This window comes from Triturus cristatus, chromosome 10 (assembly GCF_964204655.1).
Source record: "Triturus cristatus chromosome 10, aTriCri1.1, whole genome shotgun sequence".
NCBI lineage: Eukaryota > Metazoa > Chordata > Amphibia > Caudata > Salamandridae > Triturus > Triturus cristatus.
The window spans coordinates 446214319-446228511 of record NC_140593.1 but is presented as its reverse complement, the minus strand read 5'-3'; the positions used below and the strand labels follow the sequence as shown (position 1 = coordinate 446228511).

The window sequence follows — 14193 nt, the reverse complement described above, 5'->3', positions numbered from 1 at the left end:
TCACTTTGTCCAGTCAGGGCGAGATCCTGAGAGTATTAACAGAGCCATGGAGTACCAAAAAGTGGAAATACAGGGGGAACTGTTACGTTTCCTCATAAATTGTGTGATCAGAAATCAAGACCAACCAGGGGTAAATCCGAAAGAAATGCAAATTCTTACCACATGGAGTCAGAATATATCAGAGGGGAGACATGATAAACGATCATGTATAGTAGCTATGTGCCGAAAGATCCGCAAGGAAATAGAACAAATACACGAAGAAAGATTAGCAGTAGACGAACCTGAACAAACCGAAGACGAGGAAGAAGTAGAACTGCCCACAGGACAGTTAGAAACCATGGCCTATGTAGGTAGAGGAAGATCTTGCAATAATACTAGATGCTTCACTGATCCGATACGTCCGGTACGTCCAGATAATAGCAGAAATTTCCAAACTCCTATAATAAATATAAGGTCCCCCGAACATTCGTTCCAAGCCGCTGACAACCTACTCCGAGAACGAAGGGGTTATCATATACTCGATTCTATGGACGAACAAGAATTAGCCAGGTCAGCCGTTCATTGGGTTGATAGTCCCGGAAAATATAGTGATGATACATTAGCACACACGTTTTTGAACCTCGCCCCAGATGAACAGCGTTTAGCTGGTATCTATATGGTTCAACAACTCCTTATATTATATAAAAGCCAACACTCCGACCCTGGTCCCTTACCTGATATATTGACTAAATTACTCACGAATAAATGGAGAGGTTCAGGTACTGAGCTAATTAGAGAAATACTAGAATCCAGAAAGCAGTACATTCTTTTTGTATGTCCCGAACATGTTTCACTGCCCATCAAGGAAAGAACGACGTACTATATGGATAGACAGAATCCCTTACGCGAAGTGCACCCGATAAAAGGTGAGGACAATCAGTTTAAACGTGTGTTTGTATACACACCCATATCTAAAATAGAACTATTGGAAATGAAGAAGGTGGTACCCAGTCATGACAAAGACCCAGCGGGTTTCCACCGAGAAATTAAAGACATGTTGCTCATGGGAGAGTATACCTACCCCGACATTATGACAATATTGAAGGTATTAATGCCTGCGGGCATTTATGAAAAACTCAAGGAAAAGGATCGGGAGGTGGGAGACCAAAAGATAGATTGGACAGCATTAGAAAACGAAGAAAAAGCTCGAGGTCCAGGTGCAGGGCTTGGGGAGAAGACCAAAACACTACCAGGTTTACTAGTACAGGTACTGCCACGTTTATTAACTACGAAAAAGGAAGACTGGGGTGCAATCTCAGCCTGTAAACAAAAACCAGACGAAGACACTAGTGATTTCTACGCCCGATTCGAAAAATGTTTTGGTATAAATAGTGGAATAAAAGCAAGTAGCGAGTCGTATCCACATCTGTTTGTGACAAAGTTAGTTGAAAATTCTTTGCCCCAAGTTAAGAATAGAGTATTGAAATTCGAGAGTACCTGGCAAGGTAACACTCCGTCACAAATGTTACAAATGCTACAGTACCATCACAATAGAATTAGAGAGGAACAAGAACATGAACAAAGACGCATGAAAGACACGAAAATGAAAATGCTAGTTTCCCAGACAGTTCCAGCTGACGGTCATAAAAAGGGTATGACACAGTCCAGTGTTTCAACAGGTCCTGTAAAAGGGACATGCAACTATTGTAAACAGCCAGGTCATTATGTACACGATTGTCCAGTTTTAAAACATAATATCGCCATAGGTAATACAAAAGAAAGACCACGGCCACTTAGACAGGATCAGAACCAACAAGGAGCTCCGCAGCATGCGCAGTCCATGCCAGCTCCGCAACAGTCTCTGCCAGCTCCACCACCGCAGCCTATTGCTGCCACACAAACAACGACACGACAGATGTACCAGACCGCACAGTATGACTATCCTGATTATCAACGATACTCATGAAACAGCCTAGAGAGGGAAGTTGACTTACCCCTTATTGAGGTCCCTGTAGATCAAGAAGGACCTTATGTACACAGTGAACTATTAGGCCAAGATAGAAAATTTTTACTTGATACAGGGGCAAGCCGAACAACAATAAAACGTAGTGAAGTTCCAGGGGCACCCCTCTCAGGCTCACAGAATATTTCCCTTGGCTTTTCAGGAAAACCTATCGTTAACGAAGTATCACAGCCTCTTCCCCTTACGATTGGTCCTTTGACACGAACTACAGATTTATTGCTTACTAAATCATGCCCAGAAAACTTGTTAGGTATAAAAACTTTGAAAGCTCTAGGAGCTATAATATGTTGTTCTCCGGAAGGAGTAAGATTGTTTTTACGTGATTTCAAAGGGCACTATGTGTCCCGAGACATGGATCACCGACTGCAGACTTTACCCACACATTTATGGGCACAAGGCCCTACAGATGTTGGTTGCATGAACATTACACCATATCGAGTCACACTAAAGGCAGGAGTGGTACTACCACGAATGCGACAATACAAGTTACCACCAGATGCTGTAGTGGCTTTACTGCAAATCATTGACGAACTCATTGCCCAAGGAGTGGTTGTGGAAACAGACTCCAATGTATGTAATTCACCGATAATTCCGATTCTTAAACGAACTGATCCAAAGGCCCCGCCAGTACATCGATTGGTCATTGATCTGCGCGAATTAAATAAATGTATTGTACCACAATACCCCGTAGTTCCAGACATTTCTTCATTACTGACAGCTATTGATTCCGAAGCAACTTTCTTTACTGTAATTGATCTCAAGAATGCCTTTTTCAGCGTCCCAATAGATCCGGAAAGCCAATACTTGTTCGGATTTAGTTTAAATGGACGAAGCTTTAAATTCACACGCGCACCCCAAGGATTCACAGAAAGCCCCAGCATCTATAGCCAAGCACTGAAACGAGAACTTGATAGTATACACATGCCAGTCAACACTACCCTGCTTCAATATGTCGATGATCTGCTGATCACCGCTAGAAGCGAACCTGAATGTGAAAAAGCCTCACTGACGGTTTTACAATTTTTGGCCGAAAAGGGGCATAAGGTGTCCCCTTCTAAGCTGCAATTCTGTGTCCAGCGAGTTGTTTACCTTGGTCACTCGCTGTCCAAGGAGGGAAGGCAGCTTACACCAGATCGCATCCAGTTAATTGCTAACATGCCAATACCCAAGACACAAAAGGAGGTGCGGGCTTTTATAGGCCTCACTTCATATTGTAGGCAGTGGATCCCTCAGTATGCATTTCTAGCAAAACCACTCATTCAGTTGACAACACAGGAGGCAGCCACATCGACTGTCCTCCCTTGGACACAGGAACATACACAAGCTTTTGAAAGCCTAAAGAAAGCTTTATGTCAAGCACCCGTTTTAGCAACACCATGTTACTATAAACATTTTACACTCTTTGTTACAGAACGCGAAGGTACTGCTTTGTCAGTACTCACTCAGGAACAAGCAGGATCACACCAACCGTGTGCTTATTTTTCTAGTACATTAGATCCCGTAGCTCAGGCTCTGCCTGCGTGCCTGAAATCAGTGGCAGCAACAGCTTTAGCAATTAGACAAAGCGATGCCATAGTGTTAGGACACCAATTGACAGTACAAGTACCACATGCAGTAGAGGTTCTCTTGAACCGCACACAGACACAACACTTGACTATAGCACGACTCACTGGTTACGAATTAACATTGTTTCAGCCACATATAGAAATCAGACGTTGTAGTACATTGAATCCTGCCACACTGTTACCAGTAAACGGAACAGACCCACTTGCACATGATTGTATTGAAGTTATCACTATCACGACGAAACCTAGACAAGACTTGACAGACGTCCCATTGTCAGATCCAGACCTGACGTTGTATGTAGATGGGTCATGTATGAGAACAAGTACAGGAGAGCTAGTGGCCGCGTATGCAGTCACAACAGACACTGAAGTCATTGAAACAAATCGTATTAATACCTTGTCAGCTCAAGCAGCAGAGCTCATCGCTCTGACACAAGCCTGTATTCAAGCCACAAATAAGAAAGTCAACATATACACTGATTCACGTTATGCATTCGGAGTTGTACATGACTTCGGCGTGCTGTGGCGAGAGAGAGGTTATTTAACTTCTCACGGTACCCACATTCAGCACGGACCCCTTATTCATGCCTTACTAGATGCAATACATCTACCCACTGCAATATCAATTATGAAATGTAAAGCTCATACGAAAGTTACTGATATCATTTCCCAAGGCAATGATTTAGCTGACAGAACAGCTAAACAGACTGCTCAAACCCACACGTCTGATATGACAAAGACAATAGTTCCGACACCAACACATTGCATGACGGTTAAGGATCCCGCTCTTGACGTAATTGACATACAGACACATGCTACACCAGATGAAATAAAGAAATGGACTGAATTAGGAGGGACCCAAACGGATCAAGGATGGATGACGAAGGAAAAATCTGTGTGGTTCCTTCCTGATTCAATGGTCCAAGTTATCATTAACACTGTACATAGTCCAGCGCACCTAGGAGAAAAAGCTATGCTAGACAGCATTCAACACATTTGGTTCAATAAACATTTACGAGCAGCAGCTAAACAAAAAGTCCGTACCTGTATGATCTGTTGTCAGTTTAACCCAGGTAAAAGCATTCCCGTAGAACAGGGTGGATTTCAGCCTCCTGATCACTCTTTTGAAGTCCTCCAGATGGATTATATCCAGATGGAACGATGTCGAGGATTCAAATATGTTCTCGTAGTTGTCTGTGCTCTTTCCCGTTGGACAGAGGCATACCCGGTTTCAGATTACACTGCCCCGACTACTGCCAAACAGTTGGTTCGAGAATTCTTCCCACGGTACGGTTTACCATGTGCTGTCTTCTCAGATAACGGCCAGCCGTTCTCCTCCGAACTAATGAAACACGTTTCACTTTTGTTAGGCTATCAGTGGAGATTTCACTGTGTCCGACACCCCGAGGCAGCAGGTCTCGTGGAACGACATAATCAAACTCTGAAAATTAGATTGTCCAAAATATGTAGAGAGAAAGGTGTCGACTGGGTAGTAGCCTTACCAGTTGCACTCTTTTACATGAGAATGGTAGCGCACTCTCGAACAGGGCTATCCCCTTATGAGGTGGTCTTTGGTAGACCACCAAATATGTGGGGGACGCCTATACCACGAAAAATAACTGATGTTGACTGTAACATGCTGACAGATTACTTGGCTTCCTTGATGTCTGCACTACAATCTTGTCGTTCACAGGTAGCTGCAGCCTTTCCCGACAACACCGAGGTGAAACCCCGTGACGTAATTCCAGGGGATTTGGTGTTAGTGAGGAACTTTGACCGAAAGTCCCAGCTGGATCCTAGGTGGAGATCGCCTCAACTCGTACTGTTAACAACGAGGACAGCCGTGAAGATCGAAGGTCGAAAAGGCTGGATACATTCAAGTCATATCAAGAAATTTCATGGACTATCGTCCGATGTAAATGACACACCTTGCGTGTCTTCACCGATTGACTCAAAGCTTCCTTTGGTTGAACTGAATGACAAAGAACAATACAGACTAAAATTAAGGTCTACCCAGTCAGACAATTTGATTGTTTAAGTCCTCTCCAAGGTGAATCGGTCGAATTTGTCCCTGACATGAATCCCCTAGACCTGAATAGAGAAAGACACCGAAGGAAGCGAATGAAACAACATGCGTACTATAAATCACTGCGTAGTCATTGCACAGTGACGTTATTAATTTTGTTTTTCTTATGTCTTTTAATAATAGCTGCAAGTATTTTGTTGCACATATATTATCCTATTTCTAAACATGTTCATAATGTTACTGCTGAACATTCTTTTAGTGAACTTCCCCCGCATGAGTTGTCATATAGATTTGCGCTGCGCAATAACACTTTTATTAGTATGTTACATCATTCCCATCAGGTTAGCAATGCTACAAATTGTTGGATATGTGGCCGACTCCCTCCCTATCAGAACTATAAAGGAATTCTGCCTCTCTTCCCATACCCGTTCACACACAATGGCTCCTGTGGAGCATGGTTTAGTCTAATTAATTCCCAAGATTCGAATTCCGCAGTTTATCAAGACAACTGGGTATGGGGAAACCTGAACTTAGTTTTGCTTAAAGTCTGCTACCCTAACAAGGAGGGACTTCCCAAAAGAACAGGAACTGATCTAGAAAATGAAGTATATGGATTAGGTAATTTTACGCTTAATCTCATGATCCTGAATGTCGAATCCGAACCTGCACCAATTTTACCCGCTATGTCAGTATTTCCAGTTAAAGGTGAATTATGTATAAGAAAGAATGGCTCTATACACATGGGCCACAGTAAATGCACCACTGTAATAGAATTCAGTGATCGAGGCAAGTCTACATTTAGAGCTTCTCGCCATTCCTACTTTGTATGTGGTCAGACTGCATATATACGTTTGCCTCTAGATTGGGATGGTACCTGCTACATTGGATTCCTTTTGCCACCTGTTTTCCTAGCTCCTCCTGATTATCATAGAAATACTCATTTAGTACACAATAGAGAACGGAGAGATCTCCCAATAGTCGATTACACTGAGACAGCATGGGAAAAATACACAGATTTCAATAAAGGTCTCTTTCCCTATATAGGTACAGTTACCAATAGTAAGCTGATACGTAGATTAACCAGAACCCTTGAAGCAGTAGTGAACAAAACTATTTCCGCCTTAGGCAATTTAACAGAAGAGCAGTCTGCTATGCGGATTGTTGTGCTTCAAAATCGTCTTGTCCTTGACGTCATCCTGGCCGATAGGGGCGGAGCTTGTAGGGTCATCGGATCAAGCTGTTGCATTTTCATACCAGAAAATTCGCCATCTATATATAAAGCCATAACTCGCCTTCATAAGATTGTAAGCCAGATACACCAGAATCCAGGCACCTGGACTTGGTCCAGTTGGTTTTGGAGTGTATTATCTACCATTGGATGGAGTGTCCTATCCTTCCTAGGTATTGGCTTTCTCATACTATTCAGTTGCTGTTTATGCCTACAATGTGGACCAGCGATTTGTGGTCTGTGTGCCACCTCGTGTATCCCACATCCAAGTTTTCATTCAAGACTCCGGAAGAAGAAAGAAGAACAAATGATGCTATATGAACAGATCAACGGATTGATGAAGATTGATATCTCTTAGGGACAAGTAGGGGACAAGGAGGGAATGTGGAAATATGGATTTTTATGGTCAGTTATGTCCCCTATCTTGGACCCCAACGGTTTCATGTATGAACCATAAGTACATGTATGTTTCCTCCAGTTCCAGTTATGAAGACGCAAACACATGTGCGTCCACCGTCAACATGTCCTCTTTCAGATCCGCCATGAATGGGTCGGATATTCTATTCCCAAGTATGAAAGGCCACCGGCTTTATATGGTTCACTTATCCCATTTTACAGTTCAGACGAGTAGGCCCTGATTCTGCCATCAAGTCTTTTCTGCCTTCTGCCTCTGAAAGCTCCAGTCTGAGCTCGCATCTGTACCCATGAACTTTGTCCTACTCCCTGCGCGGCTAACGGTGCCTGACTCCAGCCTGTTGCCTGCCAAAAACTGTATTTCACCTTCAAGATTATCTGCTTTGCTCCGCTCCCTATCCAATACATTCCTGTCTAGTAGTTTAAGTAAACATTCTCCCAGCTACCGAGCAAAGGGCCCGGCTTCTCTGTCTTCATGCAAGTAATTAATAGCCCTATTACTATGGAAGATTTCTGCCCTCGCATCTAGTGTAGACACTTAGACGCTTGTACACGCACTAACAGTCAGTATAGTCAGTATAGAATAAGATTCTATCCTAAGAGACCTTTCTTTCTGGATAACACAGTTCTTTAAACATAGGATATTAGATATGATTTGGGATTAGGTTGACATAACCCCAGACTTCTGTCTCCACATGTAGAGCTAAATGTCAAGTCCCCTTCATCCCCTAGTTACACGTCAATCACACGTCATGCTGCTGCACGCGCATCTCTGCCAAGTATTTCCGCTGACATTGCGAAATTCTTTCATGGAACCACCCATTTATGACATCATAATCCAATGACGTTCTTTAAGTTACGCCCAGTTACACCCACTTTAGTTACGCATGTATGTTCTTATCTTGTTATCAACTGTTACGCCTCCGGCATCTGTTTCACTGTAATGCCTATTGTATATAAATGATTACTTGTCAATAAAGGGGGTCCTTCACTTCCTGAACCTTCGTGGTGATGGAATATGGAGTACTCAATTCGAATTGATTTTGGAATAAAGCCCGTTCCGAACCTCTAATACCACGGATTCTGCCTCTTATTTTACTGAGCTATTATTATAGATTTTCCGCATCAAATTAAGTCCCGGTAATTAAATTATTTACCACAATACTATGTTATCCTATGGGAGGAAACACAATCAGCAATATGCAGGTAAGTAAACGATTAAGATACTGAGCTTTTGGATGAGGAATCCGTACCAGGCAAGGTTCAGGTAAGTGACCTCACTGCGCCTCTAGCGGCACTGGGGTGGCTGGGTGTAGAGGTCAAATTCGGGATTTGGTGCCAATGTTATCCAATGAAGAAAGGGGGCAATCAAAGTGGTATTACTTACAGGTAAGTAGAACGGTTTGTTAACCCAGTCTCTTTAAGGTAAGCACGGGGGCCACAAGGCAGCACCAAACTTGCACCCTCCGCGGCTGGGTGCAGAGTGCAAATACAGCGTCAGGCGCCCAATGCAAACAAATGGAGAATCTCAAAGTTGGAAAAATACTGCAGGCTCAGGCCAGGAGCCTGGGCCAAAGAAACCTACAGCTGCCAAGTTAAGTTTGGATGTGCTGGGGCGTCAGGACACCGTAGGTTGATCTACCTAAGGCCCAGTGGCTCCGGGTGCAGGTGTGTACTTTGGCATTGGAAATCAGCTTAACAGTGCAGGTCACAGTTGGGGGGGCTGGGTTGGGGGGGGGTAGTCATTGTGCAGAGGCTGCAGGCGTCTATGTGCATTCCAGCAGGGGTCAACCCACAGTGGACTCTGGCTCTAAATTGCTGGGGAAGCTTTGCTGGACCGATGGGCCACTAGAACTCAGGCCTTGGGTGTCCGGTGCTTCGGTAGTCTGTTTCACAATTCCGCAGGCAGAGCACTTTAGTCTTTAAAGTTGTTTTTCTTCTGGACAGGTCTGCTGTCCACAGGAGATTAGGAGTCTTTTTAGAAGGCAGGTAGTCCTCCTAGGGCTCTGGAATTTGCTGGACTGCAGGACAAGTCGCTCTTCTTTAGCAGGGTCTTTGATGACTGCAGACAGGCCAGTAGGGCTGGAGCCAAGGCAGTTGATGTCCTCAGTCTTCTCTCCTGCATGGCTCTTCTTTGTCCTCTTCTTCATAGGGCGTCGGTAATCTGAGGATTAAGGTTCAAGGGTGCCCCTAAATACTCAATTTTGGGGAGTTACAAGGGTTAGAAGGTAGTAGCCAATGGGCTATTTACCTTAAGGATGCCTACATCCTTTGTATGTCCACTCCCTCTTGGGAGGGGGGCATACCCCTAACCCTACTGGCTAGAATCCTCTAAAACAATATGAAGGATTTTGAAAAGAGGGGGTCACTTCAGCTCAGGGCACCTTAGGGGTGGCCCCGGCTGAGAAGGGACTCACCCCTCATGCTCACTAATTTACCCGCTGACCTTGCAGCCAAAAGTGAGGCTTAGTCAGGGGGCCGGGCATCTCCAGTAGCTGGAGAGGCCCCGATCAGCATGACAAATAACAGGAAGCCTTTCAGGCTCACTGCCTTTCAATGCTGTTCCTGCTTGGGGGTAGGTGTGAAGCACCTCCATCGCGAGCAGGCTTTCTATCTGACCAATGAGAGCAAAAGGCTCCCACCTCAGGGGGTCAGAAAAATGTCTAGAGGTGGCGGGCTGGTGCAGACCAGTCAGGCACACACTAGTGGGTTGGTAGGTTTTCAGGGGGCACCTCGGAGGTGCCCTCTGAGTGCATTTATTAATGAATCCAACACTGGCATCAGTGTGGGATCATTAATCTGAAGTGTTTAGTACCAAACATCTTTGGATGCAGTGAAGCCATCATGGATCTGTGAGCTCGTAGTGACAATCCCCCAGCCCACGTACTCTATATGGCTTCACTGTGCACTTATAATGTCTAATAATTGACTTGGACACTATAGGAGCATATCTGCTCATTCAGTTATGCCCTCACATGAGGTATAGTGCACCCTGCATTAGGGCTGTAAGGCCTGCTGGTAGACATCCCTGTGTGCCAGATTAACTCTTCACTTTTATATGCACCAAAACACGCAGACTGCAGGGGCAGTATACTTGTGTTTGGTGAGGGGTCTCTTAGGGTGGCGCAATACATGCTGCAGTCGTTAGCGACCCGGTTTAATTACAAGTGTCTTGGTACTAATGTTACCTTTTACAAGGGACTTGTATGTGAGCCAGAGGTGTGCCAATTGTGGAAACAAAGATACAGTTTTGGAAAAGAACACAGGCACTAGGAACCTGGCTAGTAGGAACCCAGTGCACATTCACTCAAATATACAACTGAGTCAGGCAAAAAGTGGGGGGTAACCATGGCAAAAGGGGTACTGTCCTACATCTAAGCGTTTTTTAGACTTTTATTGAGCCCCCCTATGCTCCAATTGTATTTTTCAGCACAAGTTTTCAAGGCCTGGTCAACATGTCGGCTCGATTTCTAGTGCCCATCTTCAAGCCATATCTACATTCTTCTCAAGCCCATTTTTAATATCAAAAAGTTGACCCTGAGTTGTAGTATGAAAAGCATAACAGGCTCCCAAAAAGAGGTCCAGTTACAGCTCCCATATTGGATGAAGTATTTTTCCTTATATGTGCGTACTCATTATGAAAGTACTTTGTATATTAAAATTATATGCACCAGGTTTCGCTTTCCAACTTCAAGAGGGTTTATAGCTTTTTCCCTTAGAAGTGCAGATGCTGCTTATTTTTTGGGTGATAGTTAACCCAGAGTCCAGTACAGTAGAGAATTTTACTGACCATAGTTCTTGGTTGTAAAGGATTAGTGATAGTCTCCAAATCTAGCCCTATTAATGAAAAACGTAGATCTTAAGCATTCCTTGCCAATTTATACAAACCCTTAACATGGTTCCAAAGTAAGACGATTTATTATATTGGGCTGTGTGCTTGATATTGTGTATATTTCATTACCCTTGTGGCTACTAGGCTGTTGGTACATTCAAACCATTGAACCTTCTGCAGGCTCATTCACAAATTGATACATTGATTTCCTAAAAGTGTATTTGATATTGTGATTAGCATAATGATTGAATCTCCACTCATATGCTGGGGGGTAGGGGTCCCGAAAGATTCTTAACAAAATTGCTTGTGATGTACTGTGAGTCAAACCTGCCTTCCACTTTAAGGTACATCATTTAAGGAGCTAGATTAAAAAGATATTGGCCATTGGTACTTAATCTCCAACCTACTTAAACTGTTATCACAGCTGCCTACGTTTTGTTGTTTACAGCATTATTGTAAGATGAGTTCCTTTCTTCATGTATATGTGGTGGTTTTTGCCCAGAGTAAATGTAGTCATATACTGTTGCGGTTTAATTTTTGCTTTGTAAATTTAGTAAATGAAGGGCATTCCTTGATTAATTCTCTCGTATTATTATTTTTTGATTACTTTGTTGAATGTTCTCAAACTAGATCTTTGTCCACTATACCCTGAAATAAGTGCTTTAGTTGCACAGCAGTAACTAGTGTCAGAGGCACTCACTGTCCTGGGAGAAAGTGAATGCCACAGTGAAGCAAATATTGATTGCCTGATACACTGAAGTCTGGCAAATCTTAAGGATTTTAGTCCCAGTTCCTAACCCTTGACACACTGTAGAGGTACAGGGTGTGGAGGGGGGTGTGGGGGGGGGGTGGGGGGGGGGGCCTTACCTGTCCAGTTTGATAAGAGCTATCTTGTTAACATATGCATACTCTTTCAAATGTTTGATGCAGGTTGCTGCCAGGTGTCTGCCCGTTAAAAATGTTATTCTCTTTATACTGTAACTTCTTTTCTTTTGGCTTCGTACCATGTTATGCAGTGACTGACTTAGAATTAAAATCTAGTTTGTTAAATACCTTAATACGTTGATAGGGTTGACTCCTACCCTGTTAAATATCTGTGGTGGCATTAAAGATAAATATTTTAGCTCGCACTAAATTGTCTAAAAATTCAAATCTTTCTTTCTTTCTAGAGTTGTAGAAACTGGCGAAAAGAACCGGATGAACTATCAAAGCCTGGCAATAGTATTTGGTCCAACTTTGTTAAAGCCTGAACAAGAGACTGGAAACATTGCAATCCACACCGTTTATCAGAACCAGATTGTGGAATTAATTCTACTGGAATTTAAAACTATTTTTGGAAGCTGAAATTTCCGATAGAAAACATATGCATGGTGGAGTTTATGCCAGTCAATGAGATGACGAATAATTGTGTACACAGCTAATTTAATTTGTGGACCAAGCAGCAAATCAGTGATGTTGCACTTTCTGAGAGGAGGGAGAGGTGTTTGGCCCTTGTTTTAGTAGCTATCTTTTCAAGATATTCGGCCTGATCTTGCTTAATGACTTTTTGTGAATATTTCATAATTTGCATTGGACTGCATTTTGAGCACAAGAGCTCGGTTCTAGTATTTACACTGGATTTCTTGGTGAGAGAGATGCAACTAATGATTAACCTCATGCTGTGAATAACAATTCGCTATTGCTTTTATCTTCCAAAGTTACTCTTGCTATTTTGTAGGCTGCATTCTTGGTGATCTTTTTGAGGGCATTTCTCGTGGAATTATCAGATTTGTTTTTAAACAGTTACAGCCCTGTTGGCATTGTTTGTGCTGTTTTCCTGCATGCAGTGACAGACTTCAGCTGGTACTTAACAGTGGTCAGTTTTGGTTTACAGTAATCCAAGTGCTCAGTTGAGGTTTGCTGTTCTCACTAAATTGCACAGCCTCTTTTCGTGGTATTTGTAGTTGCTTCATATGAGCAACACACTAGTATTATTTTTCAGACACTGAAATCACTAGTGTTTCCTTCAGAGGAGATTTGCTTTGTGTCAAACTGGCTTTTTATTACATATGCAGTCAGTAATTAAATTTATATCAGACTATCAGCTGTACTTTATCAAATTGCAGCTACCTATCCGAATTAAAAACTGACAATATGAACTAATATTGTATTGTACTCTTGGTATTATCCTGTGATTGTAAATCATTTTTGTTGGTGTAAATACATGCTAGGAGGGCCAGAGGCCTTTGGCTTTTGTATATAGTCACGTTGTTGTATAGACTAAAAGTATCTTCCTGTTATACATTTCTAATCATGGGCAGACTAACTATAGCTAAGCCTTCTGTTATCTGTGGGGCTTCCACAAATAACAGGGTTTTATTTTTTGGGGAAACTAACTCTGTGCACTTTTGTTTTAATTGTTTCATTTGCTAGCAAACCATATTTTTTGTCATGCAAATGGTACTGAAACTCTTTATGGGCTTACTATAGTGTGAATGCTTAATACACTACGAAATAAGCCCTTGCAGTTATTTAATATGTACAAAGTATGTTAGAGAAAAATCCATGGAATGTGTGTTGTATTACAAATTCCAGCATTAATGAGTGACAGACAGAAAACAATGTGTGGATTGATGAATCTTTTAAAGAGACGAGAAAAAACAATGGTTGGAGATTTCTTTACATTAATAATGTAAAACGATTTGTAAAATATATATTAAAACAACTGGACTGGAAGATTTTGTTACAGGGAGCATGGTCTGCTGACATTTTTTTATATATTTTTCTAGATTAACTTCTGGACATGACATTTATTATGTAAAATCAGAATAAAAAGTACATATTTTGGATTTTTAATTAATGATTTGCTCTCCTATCTGTCCTCAACCAAACACCAGCTAATATTTCAATGTTCCCCTTAAAAATCAAAAAGGTGTTGAAACTTTTGTTAAAAGTGTAGTTTTCATTAGTTATTGAAAATGGAAATGTGCACACATAGACGAGAGTACCTGGTAGAATAATGAAGCCACTGTGTAGGCGATCTGATTGAAATGTGGTTGCCTGAACTCTTTTTCCAAGTCAGAAATACACATATCACCAAATGTCTTATAGTTTATTAATAATTGTAATTTGTCTGTTAGAAAACCC

The 14193-nt window shown here is 42.3% G+C and overlaps 1 protein-coding gene across 10 annotated transcripts in view; it reads left to right on the top strand.

Moving 5' to 3' along the window:
• ARHGAP12 (Rho GTPase activating protein 12) overlaps positions 1-13902 on the top strand; it is a 432157-nt gene extending 418255 nt beyond the window's left edge. For all 10 annotated transcript variants that reach the window (XM_085631848.1, XM_085631845.1, XM_085631846.1 and 7 more), the window contains one exon: positions 12237-13902. In XM_085631848.1, coding sequence (XP_085487974.1) covers positions 12237-12411 — 175 coding nt within the window. In that variant the 3' untranslated portion in view covers positions 12412-13902. The remainder of the gene's footprint in view (positions 1-12236) is intronic.
• The last annotated feature ends 291 nt before the right edge of the window (positions 13903-14193 follow it).